The sequence below is a fragment of the Pristis pectinata genome, chromosome 2 (assembly GCF_009764475.1).
Source record: "Pristis pectinata isolate sPriPec2 chromosome 2, sPriPec2.1.pri, whole genome shotgun sequence".
NCBI lineage: Eukaryota > Metazoa > Chordata > Chondrichthyes > Rhinopristiformes > Pristidae > Pristis > Pristis pectinata.
This window is the reverse complement of record NC_067406.1, coordinates 131736671-131758293: the sequence shown is the minus strand read 5'-3', so window position 1 is coordinate 131758293 and position 21623 is coordinate 131736671. Positions and strand designations below refer to the sequence as shown.

Here is a 21623-nt window from a genome sequence, read left to right as displayed (position 1 = left end):
TTGTTGTTGGTTGACGATTAAGGTTTAGTTATGTCCCATCAAAGAAGGAGCTTGCCTTGATATGGCAGCTCATTAGCCCAGACCTGACAATTATTCTGAGAAATGGAAATGTGATGGGTACTTTATGTACAGCAAGAGAATGTATAACTATGTGTTCAGACAGAGGAAGAAAATATTAGCCAGACCATCTTGGTGCCAGGGGATATCAGTTTAATTCTTAAAACGTTCTCCCTCATTATACTGCAGTATTCCATACTGCATTATGGTATGATTTTACTTTATATTAAGTGCAAATATAAAAAAAACAAGGTATCAGCCAGTCCAAAAACTTATAAAATATGGGCACAATATCACTTATTTTTTTAATCTGAAATACTACATTAAAGATCAGAAACAAATTCGAAAACTTCGCTTTAGTACCAAGTTAAATTGACTAAAACACTAAAATATGGTCCATTAGTCCTCAGATCTGCAAAAATGACTGTTTTGGTAGAAAACGCAGAGGAAGGAAACGGAGGAGCGTGAACTACTGAGAAGATTAGACGGAGGTTAGCGACAGGGACACGGGTTCGTCCCCTGTCGCAGGTCGCTGGATCCCGAACCCCAGCCCTGGCTGGTGGTGTCCCGGAGCCCGGGAGAGACGGCAAACAACCGAGCTGGGAGTTCCGGGTGGGCGGGGTAAGAAGCGGATGAACTCTGGACCCGAGCAAACCCGGAGTGAGAAACTGACCTGGATCGGGAGCGAGCGAGAGGAGAGTGCGTTAGGAGGGTCCGGAGCAGGACTAGCACTGAGCCTACAGTGAGGGGCAGCACCCAGCTTGGATCCGGAGTGAGAGGTAGGAGTAGGGAGCAAAACCGGAGCGAGGGTGCCAGGAGCGTGCGATCTGCTCGTCCCGTCGCCGGGCTCCTTCTGGCCATTACCCGCGCCTAACGCTAGCCAGGGGGTGCTGTCCCTTACAGTCGGGGAGGGGGACGTGGGGAACTGGCTGGGTTCCAAAATCCCTCGGTGCTGTGAGTGTTCCTGTGGGTGTGTTGTTGGGTGGTACCTTTCCCTCTCTCCCAATGGTCATAAGAGAGTTGGGCTGTCAGTCATCCACAATCCCCGCCGGGCTGGGGTGGGGACCACCCCCGGTCCACGACCCCTATTGGGGGTGGGCGAGGCCCCATTGGGCTGGGATCTGTTCGTCCCCAGTCTCTAGTGGTCTTTAGGCCGGGAGGTGGGGTACATCTCCATTTTATAAATCCGCTCTTGACTGGGGTGGTTGTATTACGTGGAGTAAGCTTTCTACTCCTACAATATTGGGAAGCAGAGGTATTGTAAGTTCGCTCTCTAACAGTATTGAGGTTTATTCCTCTGTGCAGTATATTGGTAAGAATATGAGTCCTGAGGTCTCTGTGGTGTCAAGTTTCACTGCTCCCCTCTTGCACAGTATTGGGGATTAACTTCACCCTGTTGTTAATGTAACCTGCTTCAAACTGTGTCCTGAGTTCCCTGCACCACAGTGGCACAGCAAGTAGAGCCACTGCTTCACAGCTCCAGCGACTGAGGTTCGATCCTGACCTTCGGTGCCCTCTGTGTGGGTTTGTAAGTAGCAACTGTAAATTCCCCCTTGTGTAGCTGGGTGGTAGAATCTGAAGCAAGTCCACATGATTGTGGTAAGAAAGGATCACAGGGCCAAGTAGTGAGGATTGCTTTGTGAGCTGGTATTGATTTGATAGGCCGAATGGCTTCCTTCTGTGTTGTAACTAATTAAATGGGAAATTTCTCCATTTCTGGTCTCTTGTCGATCTATGATTTTCGCCCCACTATTGCTGGGTTTGTCTTCAACTTTCTGGCCTTAAAATTCTGCAACTCCCTTCATAAACTTTCTACCTCTTTGAGCAGCTGCTTAAAACCTTTAACACAGATTTAGATCAAATCCCAGTCTTATGTGACTCAACATTAGATTTGGTCTGGTAGTGGTGACATGAAGGGTTTGGGATGTTTTAGGTGAAGTGGAGTTTTTGTGTAGAGCTATCTGGAATGGTAAACTCATAACATTTGTGTGTGCAGCAATGTGACCTATTGCCGGTCTTCAGCTTGCTTTTAACTCGTGCAATCTTCGGTGCAGGAAACCTGTATGTCTTGGTTGTAGAGAGTGGCTGTCGATGGAGGGATTTTGGGGACTTGCGTTGAAGGTGCTGTCAATATGGCTGATCCTAGGGATCACTCTCATTATGCTGCCTGCCATGTTTGGTGTTTCACTTGGGATAACAGAACTTTACATGAAGATTCTGGTCAAGACACTTGAGGTAAGTGCTTTTGTTTAACAAGGAGTACTTTGAAGATCAGTCCTTCCAAATATTGAAGGTGATTTAGTCCTTCAAGCCTGCTAACCTGTGACCTAACTCTACAGGCCCATCTTTGTCCATATACCTTAATGGATTTTAATTAACAACATCTATTAATATTTACAATTGACCTAGCCACTTATAAAATAAAATTCCAAATTTCTATCACCTTTTTCTGTTTGGAAGTGTTTCCAACCTTGACTCCTGGCTATAATTCCTGGACAGAATTCCCTACGTCTGGCCTCCCTGACAACATAATTCCTCTGTATACTTTCAGTTCCTTTTCATGTATTGAATCAAAACATTGCTTATTTAAATTCCAGGGGATACAATCCCAGTTTGTGTAATGACTCACAATTTAACCAATGGTAAATTTACACTATGCTCCCCCCAATACCAATATATCCTGTCTGTGGTGCCCAGAATGGAATGGCCTGCTGCAGATGTGGTATAATAAAGGCTCTGTATAACTGTAATATATAAAGAATCATAGAAAATCTACAACACAGAAGGAGGCCATTCAGCCCCTCATGTCCATGTTGGTTGAAAAAATGCTGCCCAGTTTAATTTTTCAGTACAAGGCCTGTGGCCCTGCAGGTGATGGTTCTCCAAGAGCACGTCCAAAGAAATTTTAAATGTGACAAAGATTTCTGTCCTTACCACCCTTACTGGCAGATACCCTCTGGGTGAGGACAGTGTTTTTCATGTCCCCTCTAATCTTTCTAACCACTTGTAATTTTTGAGTTTTGGATTTAACCTCAAGATTGAATTGCAATTTTGATTACCTTCTGTACCCATTTATGGTGTTTTAATGATCTGTGTGCATTGTATTTCTAGACTTTCACCTTTTAGGACATATTCTGTTCTGTCTTTATTAATCTGAAGCAGATCACCTCACACTTACTTATGTTCAACTCCATTGCTACAGTTTTGCCCTTTTTTTCTGTCATCTGCATTAGAGTAGATTTAGGCTCATTGCTTGGATTAATTTCTTACAGAGAGATGTAAGAAATGGCAACATGAGAAATTATTACAAATTTTTTTATTCATTCTTATGACAAAAAAGGTTTGCTTGACTAATATGTAGAATGGGTGGGTTGTCTTGTGAGGCAAGTTTGGAGAAGCTAGGTTTGTATCCACTGAATACTTGAAGAGCAAGAGGGGACTTGACTGAAACATGTAAGATCTTGACAGGGTGGATGTGGAGAGCTGTTACTTCTGGGAGAATCTAGAACTAGGGCTCACTCTAAAAATAAGAGAGGTGAGGCAATGTTTATTCCCCACGGGTCTTTGGATCTCTCTCAAAGTGCAGTGGAAGAAAAGTGGTTAAATATTTTTAAGGCTGGGTTAGCTGGATTCTTGATAACCAAAGGGTAGGCGGGAGTGCAGATTTGCGATTACAATTGGATCAACTATGATATTTTAAATGGCAGTGCAGGCTTGAAGGGCCAAGTGATCTTCTCCTCCTCCAACTCCATGAGTTCATTTCTATTAACATCTCCTCTGTACCTGGATATAATTGTCACATACTGCATTGAGTATACCTATCTCACTGTCATTAATCAGCTTGGATACATAGCTTTCCATCTTATCATCCAATGCATTTCCATTGAAGTGGATAGTAGTAGTTTTTTTTATGGGACTGATGTTGGAGGAGAAACTGTAGACAGATAATTCTTAATTGTTAAGTTTGTTTGAATTCACATTGGTACCAGCAGGAAACATGAAGCTTCTCAGTTTGAGACTGCTGTACATTCATTGTTCATTCCAGTTTCTGTCTCTCTCTTAATACATCTCAAATGTGCGCAGTCTCTATTTGTAGAGTAGAATACACATCTTGTAAAAAGTTTCCTGCCTTTTTACTTTTTGATATTTAAAAAGATATAATTCTTCGAAGTAAACAGATTTTTGTCGATGTGTGTGTTATTAGGTTTGTTTGGTGTGGAACTGAACTGTTTGTAACCCTGATGGACATCCTTTGCTGCATCTGCAGATTTTAAAGGGTGGTGGAGGAAGGTTGGCTGCCAAAGTTCTCAAATACCTTGAGTTAGGCACCAGGCAATGTGGGTGGATGTTAGCTGAGTAGAGATCCATGCTATGATGTTATGCTGCCCTGCATTCAACCTACCCCTTGCTTATTTCTTCACTGCTTCACATTAACCCCCACCTCCCACAGTTTTCAACTATCACTCCCATCTCATTCTTCCATTTCTGCCCCCACCTACCCACTATATTTCTTGTGACGTTCTTTGAAGTAGAGCAAAAGAAAGCAAAAGAAAAGATATGGGGAAACATGTCGCAACAAGCTGGTTGAAGTGATTTTACATTTGTTTCTTCTTGTCACAGCAGTTTAGATATTTTTTTCCTATTTACCTCTTTTACCCAGATAGAAATAAGAATAATCTTTCGAAAGTAGACATTTCTTATAAAGCCTCCTAAAACACAAGTTGCCACTGAGATATAGTTTTAGCCTCATCTGTCGTTTATTGCAGAATTACATTTCAATCCTTAGAATGCTTTGAACACTCTGAAAGGGGAAAAGACCTTGACAAATCTTGCTGCATTTTTTTCTTGACACATTGGCAGCTTATTTTAAACTTTCATTGCAGGAACAGAGCTCAGGGCTGCGAAACAAAGCCTTTAACCGCTATCTGATTAAATCTTTCAGCCCCCTTTTGTTGTGGGAGAGCAGCAAGGGAGTGGGCTGTAATTTTGTGAGCGATATTTGGTAATGCAATGACTCAGATTGAATTAAACTGCAGATTGCTTTGTGTAAAAGTCCAGTAACCCACTGAAGTTGCAATATAGTTCATAATGTGGCATAGATTCATGTCTGTGATTTCTTTTATTCTTCTTGATTTTAGTATAGTAAAACTATTTGAAAGCAAAACTAAATAAAGTCAAGATAAAAGCGAAAGTTGGAGAGTGTATGGATTATTGAACACAGGCACACATGCTATTCACAACCAATAAGCCCTTCCAAATGAAAACAGCTCCTCTCCCAATCCCACCATACACAACTGAACCTCTTAAGTCACCTCCTCCACTCATACCCCCATCCCTTACACTCGCCTGCCATTACATCACTACGCCAACACTTCCCCATTGGTCTCAGTCACTTCTGGAACTGGTATGTAGAAGAAGACCTGTAGCTGATTAGTTTTCCACTGTGAAGATCTGGTCGGGATTTGCACTGTTGGGTATGAATCACACAAGGATAGTGATCTGTGGAATGGGAATGTATAATTGTAATCTAATGGTCACTTGGACTTGTACTGATTGAAATGCTATTTGCATTCTTTTAGTGGGCCACTCGGAAGATACAGAAGAAAGCCCAGGAGAAGCCTGGCCAATCCTACTCCCCCTCCAATGGTGAGGTTTATTTTCACTCTTCTAAGCCTCTGATTGTGCCTTTTTGCCACTGCACTAAATGCAGTGTTTTACGATGACAGTCATTTAAAACTTGAATAAGTGTCTTTTGTTTGACACATCCCTTAATCACACTTTATCAGGGACCATCATACATCCTTTCACAAGGAAGGATACTGCAGTTCATAAGACATCATCCTGAATATCTTGGGTCTACTGTCATAAAATTGGCAGCTACCTAGTGAAAATGGCAAACTTTTATCATCAAATGTCCTTGGAAAGCATGGAGGTCAGAGGTACTCCTAGGGGCAGTGCTGGCTTTAAATAGAGTTTAATATCCTGGGTGAATTTATAGGGAGTGTTATCAGTGTAACAAAGTTTACAAGGAAGAGGGATGCAACTTATTGTACTTTATTGCAAAGTTATCTCCTGTGCCACATTGGGAATGAATCTTGTGAATGGAAGGCCACCCTTTCCTGGCCCTGTTTATATTTTTATGTGTAATTTAGCCAACTGCTGGAGGCATTGAAATAAGTGCCACGTCAGTGAGTTTGTGTTTCAGGTAGTGGGTCCCTCTAGGTTTGTAATACTACACAGGTTAGGAAAGTGAAGACTATGCTTGCAGTCGATAGACAAGGTAGGACCCAGCATATCATTAAGTTCACCTCTTGAGTTCTTGGTAAGTAGCTTCCAGTGTATTTTGAGTCACTTGTTCCATCTTGCTTGTAATTCAACACTATCAGTGAAGGTAGAGTGCAGTAATACTGAGGTGAATCTTGAACTGCATTGGCAACTGTGACCAGATGAGTTTGTATTGTTTAGTTTTCTACATGGTTATTAATGTTATTGCCATATCCTGTAAATTTCACATTGTGAGCAGTCACACTAGGCAGTTATCAGTGGGTACTAGTGTATGAAAGACATTCAATTGTATGCCGTTTTCCAGAACACAGGTTAATGTGCTGGTTTCAGCTACACTTGCCGCACACCACATTTTCAAAAATAGACTAATTGTAAGAAAGTAGAGAGAATCCTATTCCTGTTTCCTACTATAAACATCCTACCAAATCTCTCTGACTGCTTGTCCTTAAATAGAAGTATAATCATAAAGTGGCATCAATTTGATCATGTTGTACAAATCAACAGTTTGCTGGTTAATCTGCCACCCACACTGCACCATTTGATGTGAAAAAAAAAGTGACTGTCTTTGTTGCAGCTTAGTCTTTTATTAGCAAGACGTAGCCTTCTGTTTCTTTTAAGTATTTGAAGAGACACGTTGCATATTGTTGCCTTTTATTTCTGAGGCTTGTTCATATTTTACTGGGAAGTTGCTCCAGTGTAGGAGGAACAACAGGTTCAGCCAGTTTCACAAAAAAAGGATGAGTGGAATGTAGACAAATGCATGAGCCTTTGATCCAATTAAATTGGTGCAAGCTGTGGTTTTGGTTGGTGTAGTTACTTTCCTCCCTGTAGCTGGTGAAGTGCCTTGTGCCACGTGATTATGTAACTGGACAAATGTTAGAAGAATGTGAGCTTGGATTTTATCAAGGACTTTGAGAATTTCAATTAGAAAGGAAATGGACAGCCATGAAGCCACTGGACAAACGCAGCTGATTTGCTACTGTGCTTCAGGGAAGGAAACCTATGATCCTGGCTTGATCCAGCCGAAATGTGACTCCAGCCCCACATCTTAACTGCCTCACCAATCCCACAGTTTGTGTCCTTTGAAATAGCAGAGTAACGTCAATCAATTGTACCTCACCTGCAGGCAATTGGGGATAGGCCACAGACAGACATTTGTACAGTTGACCATGCTTTTGAAAAGTGGATTCTTGAATGATAATTGATCTAAATATTAAGTTGCCTGAAGTTCCTGGAAAGTTTCAAGATATCAGTGGTTTAAAAGCTGTGCAGTGCGAGATCTTTGTGATATAATTTTATTCTGGTGTTGCATAAAGCACAGATGTTCTCAATTGTTTTTGGCACCTGTGAGCACGTTTGCTAGAATCTTCTGATAACCCTGCACTCCCTTTGAGTTCAAGGAGCATACAATATTGGCTAATACTCCAGTTGTACATTCCCCTCCCCTTCCCAGTGTTTAGGTAAATGCATTTTCACCATGCAAATTTAGCTCCGTTGCAGTACTTCCCACCTACATGTTTTGCCTTCTCACACTTGTTCCCTTTGTTGTCTTTCCTCCCACCTCTTGTTAGTATGTGGATGTATTTTATCTTGGACTTTTTAACTTGCATTTTATTAGAATACAAAAATGTTCATTGTTGTCTTAAAGAAATTATTGAGAAGCGTGACAAAGTCTCCCTGGAAGAAGAGATCACGGAACTGAGGCGATATTCAAATAGAAACAAACCTGTTCCTGAGGGCGACTTTGACCTCTCTGATGTGTTCTACTTCTCAAAGAAAGGATTTGAGGCCATTGTTGAGGATGAAGTGATCACTCGGTTCAGCTCAGAAGAGTTGGTCTTGTGGAACCTGTTAACGAGAACCAACAAAAACTTCCAGCACATCAGCATTCGACTGACCATAGTCTGGGGTCTGGGAGTTGCCATTCGATATGGGGTCCTCCTGCCTCTGCGGTAAGTGCAAAAGAAACTAGACAAGGTGTTCAAAGGTTTTGTGTGGTCCCTCAAAGTTGAGGAGGAAGTTGTGAATGCAATTCAATGATGTCAACACCTATTTCAATAGCAACATCAGTTTGGCAAGAACAACCCAAGTGTCTTGCAGTGGAATGAGGGAGTCCAGAGAGAAGTCCTATGGAATAGTCATCTAAGGAACTTTATAGAGTGGGACATAGTGTGTTTAATGTGTTGTGTCATTCACCTGAACATATTGGATCTGAATAAAAGTTTTCTGGAAAAATCTTTTTATTCTGAATTTTCCAATTTCAGGACCCTTTCCCTCCACTCTGCGCCCCCCCCCCCCCCATGCCATCTGGTTCCATCTGCCATTTACCTCTCCCTTAATGGTTCCCATTATCATCTTCCTTCTGTCTCAGAGTCCAGCGTTCGTAGCTCCGTGTTCCTGCTTGTCTCTCTCCGGCAGCTATTTCCACCTCCACCCCCTGCTGTCCCTCCTCCCCCCCCGGCTCTATCTTCCTCTCTTTTTGTTTTTTGTCTGCCTCCATCTATCATCCACCTGCCTCTGTCTCCCAACTCCACCCCTCTCTCTCCCTTACCTGGCTCAATCTGCCCATCATCCTTCATTTCCCACCCTCCCCTCTTCTCCCCTCCCCTCCCCTCCCCTGTTGGTCCACCAATCACTTCTGGCCTCTGTCTTACCGCTCTTTTCCCCTCCCCCTTTTTATACTGGCCATCTTCCCTCTCCAATCTCAGTCCTGATGTAGAGTTTTGACCCAAAACATTGACAATTCCTGTTCCCTACCCCATAGATACTGCTTGAGCTGCTGAGTACCTCCAGGAGACTTTTTTTATTACAAAGTAAACGCTATTCATCATAAGAAAAAAATAAATTTATACAAGAATAAACAGTGCAAAACCTTTACATTCGTGTACAATTCATTAAGTAGTTGTTGCTCTGAATAAGAGTGTTTGCAATCAAGAAATGTTGTAGCTTTTTAGGAAGTCACCTATGACAGTCCATGTAGCTTTTTAAAACACACTGACAGTGATACTTCCTGCTGTCTGTCCATCCTTAGCCTTGACTTTGCACCTTCCTCACATCATTTTTTTTATCTTTTAAGTCTTGCTTGTTTTGATCTCTGACTTGTGCTATCTTGAATGTACCTCTTGTTCAGCATGTCTTTCCTCTGGTTCTCTTCGATGTGTTGCAACAATGTGACTTCCATGAAGTTAGGAGATGTATTTAAAGGAGAGAAACCGAGAAATGCATTGACTTTATAGCACAGAATCTGGCCATTTGGAATAGTGAACACTGGTCAGTGTTGTTATTTAGACTCCTCAGGAGCGTTCGTCTACTCTTTCATCTAGCCCTGTCACCATATCCTTCCGTTCCTTTCTCTCCACTGTAACTACAGCTTTGTTAATTTTATCAATTTTTAGTCTAAAGATGGCTTCTGATAGTGACTTACATTCTCTTGCGATTTCTACTGAATTGCCCATCTTTTATTTGTGGCCAGTAAATTTGTTGTCCCAGATGTGACAGAAGGCAGTTCTGCTCTGCCTCATTCGGAGGTTTTGTTGTGTGGGGAAGGTTGACAAGACGTTGACAATTGCCTGCCCATCATTCCTCTCTGAAATGGTCTGATACCACGCTGTGCTTTCCATAGTCTCTTCAGTGCTGCTAGTGCAGCTCCTGAGAGGTAATACTTCTGGAATTGCCTATATTTTTCTGAAAATGCCTAGAAAGATAGGTGATCATTTTTGGGAACAATAAATACAGACCTGGGTGTCCAAAGTACAGAAAGGCCCAAATCAGAAAAATTAAGTAAATGTGAGAGGTACAGTAAATCAAACATTCGATCAGAGTCCATGTTTGTTATCTATTTCTATTGCATCATAAAATTCCAGAATTATCAAAACATTTAGAAATACCTATCATGTTTATTGCATAAATGCATGATGCTGTTGTATCTGCCAGGGTTAGAAAATCACTGAAGTTTGAACAGCAGCCAGTACATTCTAAGGTGGAACGGGAAGTTATATGTTTGTCTCCCTTAAGTTTCTTCAAATGAACCAATACTTTTAAACAGTTTACAGACTGGGAAAGGAAAGCAGGCATAGTTTAACTGACATTTTGAAAAACAGTTATTCCACTGGTTAAACATTAATGAAGCTTTACAAGGTGCAGGAGCACAGGAATAGGAAAAGACCATTCAGCCTCTTGATCTCCCCCTACAATTTAAGTCAATTAAAGATGATCCATAGCACAACTCCATTTACCCACCTGTGTTCCATTTCCTTTGATACTCTAAACCTAGCAGCTGATTGATTATAGAATGATAATTTCATCTGACTCAAATCTTCAGTCTTTCAGGATTCAGCTCCAGATCTCTGTGACCCTTTGTATGGAAGAAATGCTTCTCAATTTCAGGGTTAACCAGACTTGTTCTAATTTTAAGATTATGCTATTCTTGTTCTTAATTTCCTGTAAATCTGTAAATAGTTCTCGATCCATAAAATCGATATCCAGTTTTCATTTTAAATATCCTGATAGACCATTTCTCAACTGTCTAAGCAAGTTTATGGAACCCATCCTCCTAATTTAACTCCTGTAACAATGGAATAGTGTCTGGATACAGAAATAGTAAGGATTGTCATCATAGTATTCATAAAATAGTTGGATTGGTCAGTGTTCTCATTGCCTGTCTGATATTTAGAATGTTTCTTGGTTGAAAGGAAGAGTTGTGGGGTTTTGAGGGGATTTACTGTAGAAGGATATTCTTTCATCAGCGATTTGCAGGGTGTGCTTGCCCTCTCTATCTTTACTTGTATCCATTGCCTGTTGTTGGACAGGAAAGGTTGCCACATTCATTGGGCTATGACGCAATGCTCCTGATTATGCAGCTTATCTTTAATCTGAATTGCAGTAATTTATTCATATTTTCCAAAATGACTACACTTTCCTTGGCTGTCTTCTGGATTAGATGGTGTCACTTGAATGTATAATTCAATGCTATGTGTGGTCCCATTCTCAGACCCTATAAATTGGTATCTAGCGATGTTCTTGCCACTATTTTCCAAGTAGTTGCCAGAATTCGGACTTGTAAATTTGACACTATTGTAATGACCAACAACAACTTGCATTTAAATAACACCTTTATAATGTTGTAAAACTATTGTCAAAACTGACCATGTTTATAGCATGCAGATGTTATTTTGCTCGTTTTTGGATCACTGCCTACTTGTCTACTTTAACTTCCCTTGTCAATCTTGATTGGTGTCTGAAACTCCATTTGTCCCTGATTTGTGCAAGCCTCAAAAACTAGTTGGCACTCGGATGAGTTTTCAATGTATGGTTGTTAAGGCTATACAACTAGAAGGCTGAAGTGGTTTATTATAATGATCACAGTGGCCAATCATTTTGATTATAAATCGCTGAATGTACAGCCTGCAGTATAACTGCAATCAGTGAAAGTGGAACTTTGATTTAAGCAACGGCAAAGAGCCAGCTGGTCTGGAGAGGATTTGATTCCTTTGACGTTTGAGCTGATTAATGCAGCACAACACTTGTCTGGTTTCTCCTTAACCTCTTTCAAAACAGTGCAAATCCGGCAGTTTAACTTTGTCCTAAAAGTTCACAACACTCTTCAAGCTGGTGTTACTCCAAAACTGAGCTTGCTGTACAAGTGGTCAAATTGTGTTTTATTTCTAGAATTTTGCCAAAAAATTTTTTTTGATCATTTGCAGAAGGTATGATTCTATTTATTATTTTCTGATATAATTTAATGCTTCATTGAAGTGAGTGAATTTGCTGCAGTGTGCTACCTTCATTGGACTCGGCTCAACAAGACCTTCTGACCTCTTCTCTCCTGCAGGATCACTTTGGGTCTGATTGGTATTAGCTGGTTGGTGATCGGAACCAGTTTAGTGGGACAGCTACCAAACAGCAGGTAAAAAAATGATTGTTTCACAGCTGTATGCAATTTCAGCAGTGGTCTCTAACAGAACTTTGGAGGAAAAACTTCTGCTGTATCTTTGTCCTTTACCCATCTTCATGCACCATCTTCAGATACTGAGGTCAGTTATAGTATTGCAACAGCTGCTAACACAACTAAGATTTATTGAACCTGAAACTTCTGTTATGTATGACTCTTTTGCTGATATATAAACACATTGAGCCATAGTGTTGCCTGGCTCTTTGGGATTAGGTAGTTTGCTCTGAGTATGTCAGTCATTCTCTAAGAGAAACAATGCAATTTCCTCAGCCAGAAATACAAAAGAGGCAGGGAAATGAAACAACACAAAGGGAAGATTTTGGGACAAGTCTGCTTGAAGTTCAGCACTGAGCTTTTGCCATGTCATAGAATGTCAGTTATGGGATTGCAGACTGTTAATCTTGGGTCCTTCCAATGATAAGACTGAGGACTGGGGTAATCTTGTGGGTTACTGTAAGAGATGGGCACAAGTTGGTTTAAGGAACTTGAGAGCAAATGACAAGGTGGGGTGAAAACAGCAAGTGGTACAATTTGTAGCCATCAGGCTGTGTTTAATGCATTTATTTGGGAAGGAGTAATGGAAACTGTTTGCAGTTTGGCTTTGATTGCCATGAATTGCTCTGATTCACAGACTGTGAATGAGTGTATCCATGACACAATCTTGGTGTTGACTTGTTTTTCTTTCATACACTGGGTGTGGATGATACAGGCTAGGCCTGATCCCATTGCCCATCCCTAATGACCTTCCCTAAATTCAGTTTCTCGTTAGGCTGTTTCAGAAGCAGTAAGTGTCAACTTTGTCTGTGGGTCTAGAGTCACATCATAAGCCAGGCTAGATAGCACAGCAGGTTTTCTTTCCAATTAGACGTTGTTGTGCAAACATGAATGTTTTTAGCTTTATTAAATCAACTTTTTAACTTTAAATTTCCCAGCTGTTATGATGTAATTTTAACTCCTCTGTGGATCTTTAGTCCACTTGCTGTACTCCTGTACCCCTTGGTGTGGATTTAACTTGCAGGTGAAATCCTGATGCAGAGATGTAGCTGGTTACAGCCACTGTTGGGATCTCTCAAATCTACAGACTTTCAGTGCAAAATGCATCCATTACTTGGTGTAAAGGGATCCTCATTTTAGTGGTGGCACAGTGAAATAGAATTGTTAATGACGAGGATAATCTTGAAACATAAGGTGACCATGTGCTCAACTCGCTGAGTTTATCACATTAACAGGAGCAGCGGTGTAGTGGGGATTTTAGTGTTGGGTGCTTTGCAAAAGTGAAAGATAATTTTGTTGGAGCAGTAGAGTTAAGGATCTGTTGCATGATCTCATTAAAAAAGTTTTTTTTATGTGTACTATTGTCCAAAATTGTCATGTATGTTTTATATGAGAAACTACATTCATCTGGGCTGAAGAACAGGATGGTGCGTTAATAAAGTTATACACTCTATTCCAGCTATCCCATGATGTTCTGAATCTCAGAATTACTGTTACAGTTGTTTATTTGCTGGCTTGTTCCTAGTATGATATACAGGTTGAAACTCTCTGGTCTGGCATTCTGTGGTCCTGCAACTTTCGTGGTCTGGCATGTTTTGTGTCTGTAGTACAGATCTGTGCTAATTAACTATTTCTAACTAAGATCTTAAAATTAACTAAGATCTGTACTAATCTGTAGCTAATTAACTTTCCTGTGCAGTTTTTGTGATCTCAGCCGACAGCATTTTTGACTTGGGAACTTTTATGTTAAGGATGGTTCCTGGAACCCTTGCATAACCCAGGGAGTGAACATAGAACAGCACAGGAACAGGCCCTTCACTCATGATATTGTGCTGAATTAATAAAGCTAATGATGCCTAATTAAAATAATCCTTTCTGCCTGCACGTGATCTCTATCTCTCCATTCTCTGCATATTTGTGTGCCTATTAAAGAGCCAATTAAATATCTCTATTGTATCTGCCTCCACCACCCCTGACAGTGCATTCCAGATACCTACTGCTCTGATTTTTTCTTTTGAAAGAAAGCTTGTCCTGCACATCTCCTTTTGAACTTCCCACCCACCCCCACCCCCTCACCTTAAATGCATACCCTCTAGTATTAGGCATTTTGACCCTGGGAGAAAGGTACCGACTGTATACTCTGTCTTTGCCTCTCATAATTTTATAAACTTCCATCAGGTCTCCCCTCAGCCTCTGCTGCTCCAGAGAAAACAACCCAAGTTTATCCAACCTCTCCTTCTAGCACTTGCCCTCCAATCCAGGTAGCATCCTGGTAAACCTCTTTTGCACCCTTTCCAAAGCCTCCACATCCTTCCTATAATGGGGCGACCAAAATTGAATGCAATTCTCCAGATGCAGCCTAACCAGATATTTATAAAGCTGCAACGTAATTCTCTGATTCTTGAAATCACTGCCTTGACTAATAAAGGCAAGCGTGCCATTGCATCTTCTTTACCATCTTATCAACATGTGTGTTCACTTTCAGGGAGTTATGGATTTGGACCCTAAGATCCCTCTGTACATCAATACTGTTAAGGGTTAACTGTGTACTTTTGTATCTAAGAGAACAGTTATCCCACTCAAGTGATCAGGGGACGTTTTCTGTGGTCCAGCACTGGTCAGGTCCCAAAGGTGATGTACTAGAGAATTTCAACCTTGGTATCCTCTGCTTAGGAAAATAGATAAGCACCTTAATTGAAGTAGTGGGTAAAAGAATTTCACATAAGTTGCTGGGAGATAAGCAGGGGATTGGAATCGATGGGAATGCTTGGAGATCTGGCAGAGACGCAGTGGGCTGAATGTCCTCTTTCTGTGTCTTAAGCAAATATGAAAAAATCATGTTTTTATTGATCCATTTACTGTATTGGGAACCAGTTTGTTCAAGGTAGTACAATTTTTTCTATATGAGAATTAAAAAGAAAGTGATTACTTGAAGATTTTCTTTTGCTTCTTGCAGTGTGAAGATGTGGCTCAGTGAGCTTGTTCACTTGATGTGCTATAGGATCTGTGCAAGGGGACTGTCTGCAACAATCCGTTACCACAACAAGTAAGTTTATAATAATCAAAAGCTCATTTAAGTGTTTTTCTGAAGATTTAGAAGACCAGAGCAGTTCTATCTGAGTAGAAATGGATAATCAACATTCTGCTCAGTCATTATGTCCACAGGAGCATTTCAATACAAGATTGACTTTAATTACAGCGAAACTGTGGGACAGCTGAACAAGCACAAAGTTCTTTTTAGCTCTGTGACCTGGCTTTGAAGCCACACCATAGTAATGGCTCTCCCTCCAGAAACAGGTTGGGTCCCACTAACAGAACTTGGACCAATTTGACCTTCCAGTTCCTAACTTGCTCTGAATTTGGAACAACATCAAAGTATCAGCTTTAGTCTGAGTGATGAAATGGAGATGTCATGTAGGCGCAGGTAATTTGGGTTTCTGCTATAGCATATTCTGAGACGGGAGTGTTGCTCTGTATTAACCCTACAAAGGATTAGATATGACAGTGGTCTAAAACTTCCTTTTTATGGAAAAACTTAGGGGCATCATGTGATGGAATTTCCAGTCTCGTTTGGACAGGAAGAATTGTATGCTTTTTGTGACTTTCATGAATTTCAAGGCCATTTTAAGGAAGCAAATGTGTAAGAATATCTGTGGAATATCATCACATATGGTAGCACATCTTTGAGAAAGAGTTCAATATTTTTAGACAAGCATGCCTCCACTGCACCTGTATGACGTGTTTTGAATGGGGAGCAAGTGAGACATAAGAGATGCTGGAATCTGGAGCAACAAAAAAGTTGAAGGAACTCAGTGGGTCAGGCAGCATCTGTGGAGGGAAATAGACAGTTGATATTTTGGGTCAAGACCCTTCATCTGGTCTAAAAGATAGAGGTGTGATAGCTAGTATAAATCGTTATACTGGCTGTCTCCTCTCTCTTTCAGTCCAGATGAAGGGTCTTGACCCAAAATGTCGACTACCCATTTCCCTCCACAGATGTTGCCTGACCTACTGAGTCCCTCCTGCTTGTTAGAAACAGATGGTCAGATTTGGATCCCAGAAACAGGACTTTGACCAATCTGCTGCACTTCATCCATTCAGAGTCAGTCATAGTGTGAGCCACATTTCATTGGTGGTGTTGTGGAAATGCACAGAGCCATTGATGATCTGTGTGAAGGGCAAGGATTATAACTTGGCTACTGACTGGATTATTACAAAATCAAAAAAAACCTGAAGAATATAGCATACCAAATTCTCTGGATTACTACTGGTGCTTTTTGGTAGCAGGAATAGGGATGGGGGGACAATCCACATGAATTCTTGGTTAAAGAGTTGTTGCAGTTGCAGGAGGGAATGTTTTAAATTCGTGGGACATTTGGAGTATTCTGGTAGAGGTGAGATCTGTACAAGTTGGACAGATTGGATCTTAGCAGGGCTGTGTGGGCAAGTTGGTTGGTGCTATTGAAGGTTTAAACTAATCTTGGAGAGGGATGTGCAATTAAATAGGAGAATCATTGTGGACTGGGAGACGCAGACTAAATTAAAGTAAGGTCACCCTGCTATAGAAAAGATGTTTCTAGACTGGAAAAAGTGCAGAAAAGATTTAAGGGATATTACCAGGACTTGAAAGACTGAGTTGTAGGGAGGGGTTGGACAGGCTAGGACTTTTTTCCTTGGAGTGTAGGAGACTGAGAGGTGATCTTGTAGAGTTATATAAAATCATGAGGGGCATTGATAGAGTAAAATCTCTCAGTCTTTTTCCCAGGGTTGGGGAATCGAGAACTAGCGGGCATAGGTTTAAGGGTAAGAGGGGGAAGATTTATTAGGAACTTGAGGACCAACTTTTTTTTTACACAGAGGATGGTATGCATGTGGAATGAGCTGCCAGAGGAAGTGGTTGAGGCAGGTACAACTTAAAAGATAGTTGGACAGGTGTATGGATAAGAGAGGTTTAGAAAGTTATGAGCCAAACATAACTTGGATGGGCAAATTGGTTGACGTGGACCTGTTGGGCTGAAGGGCTTTTTTCCATGCTGTATGACTCTAAGAAGTAGGACGATATTACACCGGGACAGATTGAGGGAGTGTGGAAGGATCCAGAAGAACTTTACAGTACATTTGTGTAGAAAATAAGGCTGAGCAGCATGTACAGGAAGCCACACGGAGCTGTGATGCATCAGGAACAGAGATCTGGTTCAAACTAATGCCGGACTGGGTACTAATATTGCTGGATACAACAACTTGAGGAAAGGAAGGAGTCGCAGGCAGTAGTATTAAATGAGAAAATTGCAGTGCTCGAGGCATGAACAACAGTATCTGGTTAGAGTTAAGGACACGATGAGCCAAATGGTCTCCAACTCTGTTATCAAACTAATTCCACAACGATTGGTAATGCAAAGTGTGAGTAAGGTTTTATTATTCTATTGTAACATCCTGAGAAGAGGTTGCTGTGGAGAGTGTACCTTTTAGACTTCGTGAAATCATCACCTTATAAAACAACATCATCCTGAGTCACTACTGTTCTGGGTACAAGCTAAGTTTCAAGAAGTAAAACCAGAGGTGGAGATGCTTTCCTTTCCCTTGTATGGACTTTATGCTGGTCAGATAACCAGAATCAGAGAAATGGTATCAAAAAACTGGGAAGTGGTGTTCTGCAAGGACTTGGTGTCAGGATTGTGACGTTGACTAGATGACTTAATTCCAATTTCTTTGTTCTAAGCAAGAGGAGTTATTAGGATCATGAACCTGGTGCTGGCAGGTGTCTTCACATAGTCTTCTGAACTCTTTTGGCACTAAACAATCTTATGAGGAATTATTGACCACGATGCTGGATGAATGGGGATGTCCTGCCCAGAGCCTCTCGCATGTCTCTGTGCTCCATCCAACATAAACCACACTGCTCTTGCACTGTTCCATATTGGAGATACTCTTGTTTTCATCTGCTTTTTGATGGTGGGAAAAATGATTAGAGTCACACCATTGGCCACTGGAGTGAAAGCACAGTACAAGAGATGATACTAAGTTTTGATTGGCTAAAATTTGGTAATTATAATTTAAGTACTAATTTAATTTCTGCTGCCTTCAAAGATTCCACCACTAGACACATCTTTCTCTCTCATCCCACTTCAGCACTTTGCAGGGACCATTGCCTTTGTAATTCCCTGGTTCACTTTACTGTTCCCACCAACCACCACCCTCTTCTTGTAGCACTTTCTGTTGCACTCATGGTTGATGCAAGCTTTATCCTTTCACCTCTTCGCTTTCCACCATCCAGGGATTGAAACAGTCTTTTTGGGTGTAACAGCGATTCACTTGCACTTCTTCCAACCTAGTGTACTGCATTTGGCAGCGTGGCATGGTAGCTTAGCAGTTAATGTGACACTATTACAGCACCAGCGATTGGGGTTCAATTCCCGTCACTGTCTGTAAGGAGTTTGTATGTTCTCCCTGCAGCTGCGTGGGTTTCCTCTGGGTGCTCCAGGTTTCTCCCATATTCCAAAGATGTACGTGTAGGTTAACATGGGTTTAAATAGGCAGCACAGACTCATTGGGCTTGATGGGCCTGTTACCGAGCTGTATAAATAAATTAACATTTAAAATTTTGGTGTTCACAATGTGGTTTCTTCTACGTTAGAGAAACCAAAAACATACTGGGTGACCACTTTGCAGAGCATCTGCATTCAGTCAGCAGGGGTGATTCTGAGCTTCCTGTTGCCTGCTGCTTTGATTCTTGATTCCACTCCTACTCTGACTTATCAGTCAGTGACCTCCTGAGGTCCAAGGCAAGCTTGAGAAACAGCACCTCATCTTCCTTCTGGTCACGTTGCAGCCTTCTGGATGCGATACTGAATTCTATAGCTTCAGGTAATTGATTTGTGTGTGCATCAATCCCCCATCTATGATATTGGTTCAGCTTGTTTGCCATCTGCCCCCCGTCCTCCCCCTCCATTTTTTCCCTTTTTTTTTGAAATGGAGGACATGCCCAGCATACCTGCCGGGCACATCTTCCTGCTCTGCGTTTTGCAACTCCTACATCCTTTTGTCTTTGTTCTCACTCTCTAACTGCTCCCATTCACTCAGACCAGAAAACTTTGTCTACAGTTTATTCCCATGGTCACCCCAATTTTTACCTGTCAGCACCATGTTCCTGATCTTAAAAACTCCACTTTCCTCATGGCTTAACAAGCTTCTTTTATCTCCTTCCCAGTTCTGATGAAGGGCCTTCCATCTGAACATGAACTTTGTTGATCTCCCCACAGATGTGGCCTGACCTGCTGAGTATTTCCGTTTTCTGTTTTTATTACACAAATTTATAATATTGCTGCCTTTTGAAAGTTAAAAGGAATAGCAATACAATAATTTCAAGATGAAATTGTGTGGCTAATAATCATGATGAACTAACCACTTTTTATTAGATATTTTGACTGTGTATGTTGTACAGTGTAAAAGCTGCCAAAATATCTTTTATTAAATTGAAAAGCTTTGAAATATAATTTGATGCCAAATACAGTCAAAGAGACTAAGCATTAGACAGGCACAATGGCCCTCTTGTTTCTCAGTATAAAGTGTGGGTTTATTCAGATTGTGCAGAATGGTGTAATGAATCACCATTGAAGGCATGTCCGATTTGATACTTTTTTTGTTTTATAAATTCTACAAGAGAACGCCGGGGTTTCAAAAGATCTTTAGTGGGAACAGTTTTAAGGGGAATTTTTGTGCAACTGAGACATAGCAAGGAATGCTTTGCGGAATCCAAAAAGAAAATGAAACCTATTGTAACAATTAAGTGCGCAAAGTATGCTGCAACTTCGGATAAGGAAAGCCCAGGCCACTTTTACTAACAATTCTCTGCATATAAACAAAAACTTGCCCTTGAAATTCAACAACTGCAGATGATGGATGTCTTAAATAAAAACAAAAAATGCTGGAACACTCAGAAGATCAGGCTGCATCTGTGGAAAGAGAAAGACCCTTTTGTCAGAAGTGTTTTTGACCTGGAACATCAGTAACTTTTCTTTCCATAGATACTGCATGATCTACTGAGTACTTCCAACATTTTTTGTTATAATTTACAACTTGAACTCTTATAGCCCTATTAACATAATAAATTGTCTCAAGAAGCTTTACAGGAGTTTGGCAGTGATTCACATCAGGAGATTTTGCAAGAGGTGACCATAAGCCTAGTCAGAGGTAGGTTTTAAGGAGTCCAGGGAATGACTTCAAGAGTTTAAGAGGACAGACATGGAAATGTGACTGCTGATTTTAGAGAATTAAAATCAAGAGGCTGGAATTAGAGATCTTTTGGGGTGGGTAGAATTATTGATATGGAGATGGTTACAGAGGTCAGATGTGGTGAAGTAATAGATATGAAAACATGGTTGAAGATTTTTCAAAATTGTGGTGCTGCTAAATTGGGAGACAATATAGGTCAGGAAGCATGCGAGTTAGTTAGAGACGGTGAATGACCTCAAGTTGCAAATGATGCAAAGTGGGAAGTGAATGATGGAACATTGCAGAAGTCAAGTCCTGAGGTAAGAAAGACTTTGGTAAATGTTTTGGCAACAGATGAGTTGAAGAAGGGGTGGAGATAAGCCTCGTTGCAATGATGAAGGTAGGCTGTTTCAGTTGTGGATTGCTATTAGGCTCATAAGCTCTAATTGGGGTTAAATAACTGTTCAATTATTTGATATCAGGCTAACAAAGCACATGTTAATGTAATGGTGAATTATACAGTTTGTAGTTTATTTTCAACATGAAACAATATTTTGTTTTATGGGGCTACATACATTGCATGGATTGCATTGGGTTTTCTAATATAACCAGTTCAACTCCTGTTGTCGGCACACTTGTGGAAGGTGTGAAGATGTATAATTGGTACAGTGGAAGTAATTTCACTCTTAGTTTGCCATTAGGGTATTCCTGGGCAATAGTTACTTTCAGCTCCTCTGAGAAAAATGAAGTGATTCCAATGTTGGTGAAATGATATTGAAAGGAAAGAAATTTATGTACCGTAGTGTTTCAAATCCAATAAATTACTATTAGGAATATCAGTGGCAATATTAGTGAAATAATTGCAAATGTTGATATCCTGTTATTAGTTAACATATATAATAATATTTCTAACCTGGTGGTGAAGTACTGACATTGCAGTAATTGTGCAACTTGGATTTCAGCAATTCTTATAATATTAAACCAAAGCTGTTAAACTGCACATTTATTCTCTAGCCCCCATTCAATTTTATTCTTTCTTTCCAACACTACCCATTTTGACTCATTCAACACTTCTTTTCATCTGGAATATAGTCTCTAATTTTCCAATTTAAAATTGTTCTAAAAC

The 21623-nt window shown here is 40.8% G+C and overlaps 1 protein-coding gene across 3 annotated transcripts in view; it reads left to right on the top strand.

Moving 5' to 3' along the window:
- The first annotated feature begins 481 nt into the window (after window positions 1-481).
- Window positions 482-21623, top strand: part of gpat3 (glycerol-3-phosphate acyltransferase 3) — a 43410-nt gene continuing 22268 nt past the window's right edge. Inside the window, exons 1-6 of one of the 3 annotated variants that reach the window (XM_052009384.1) lie at window positions 482-836; window positions 2112-2292; window positions 5637-5703; window positions 7991-8294; window positions 12173-12247; window positions 15243-15332. In XM_052009384.1, the coding sequence (XP_051865344.1) occupies window positions 2149-2292; window positions 5637-5703; window positions 7991-8294; window positions 12173-12247; window positions 15243-15332 (680 nt within the window). In that variant the 5' untranslated portion in view covers window positions 482-836; window positions 2112-2148. Of the gene's footprint in view, window positions 837-1099; window positions 1586-2111; window positions 2293-5636; window positions 5704-7990; window positions 8295-12172; window positions 12248-15242; window positions 15333-21623 lie in introns of those variants that run through there. The other 2 variants (XM_052009402.1, XM_052009394.1) reach the window with 2 other exon arrangements.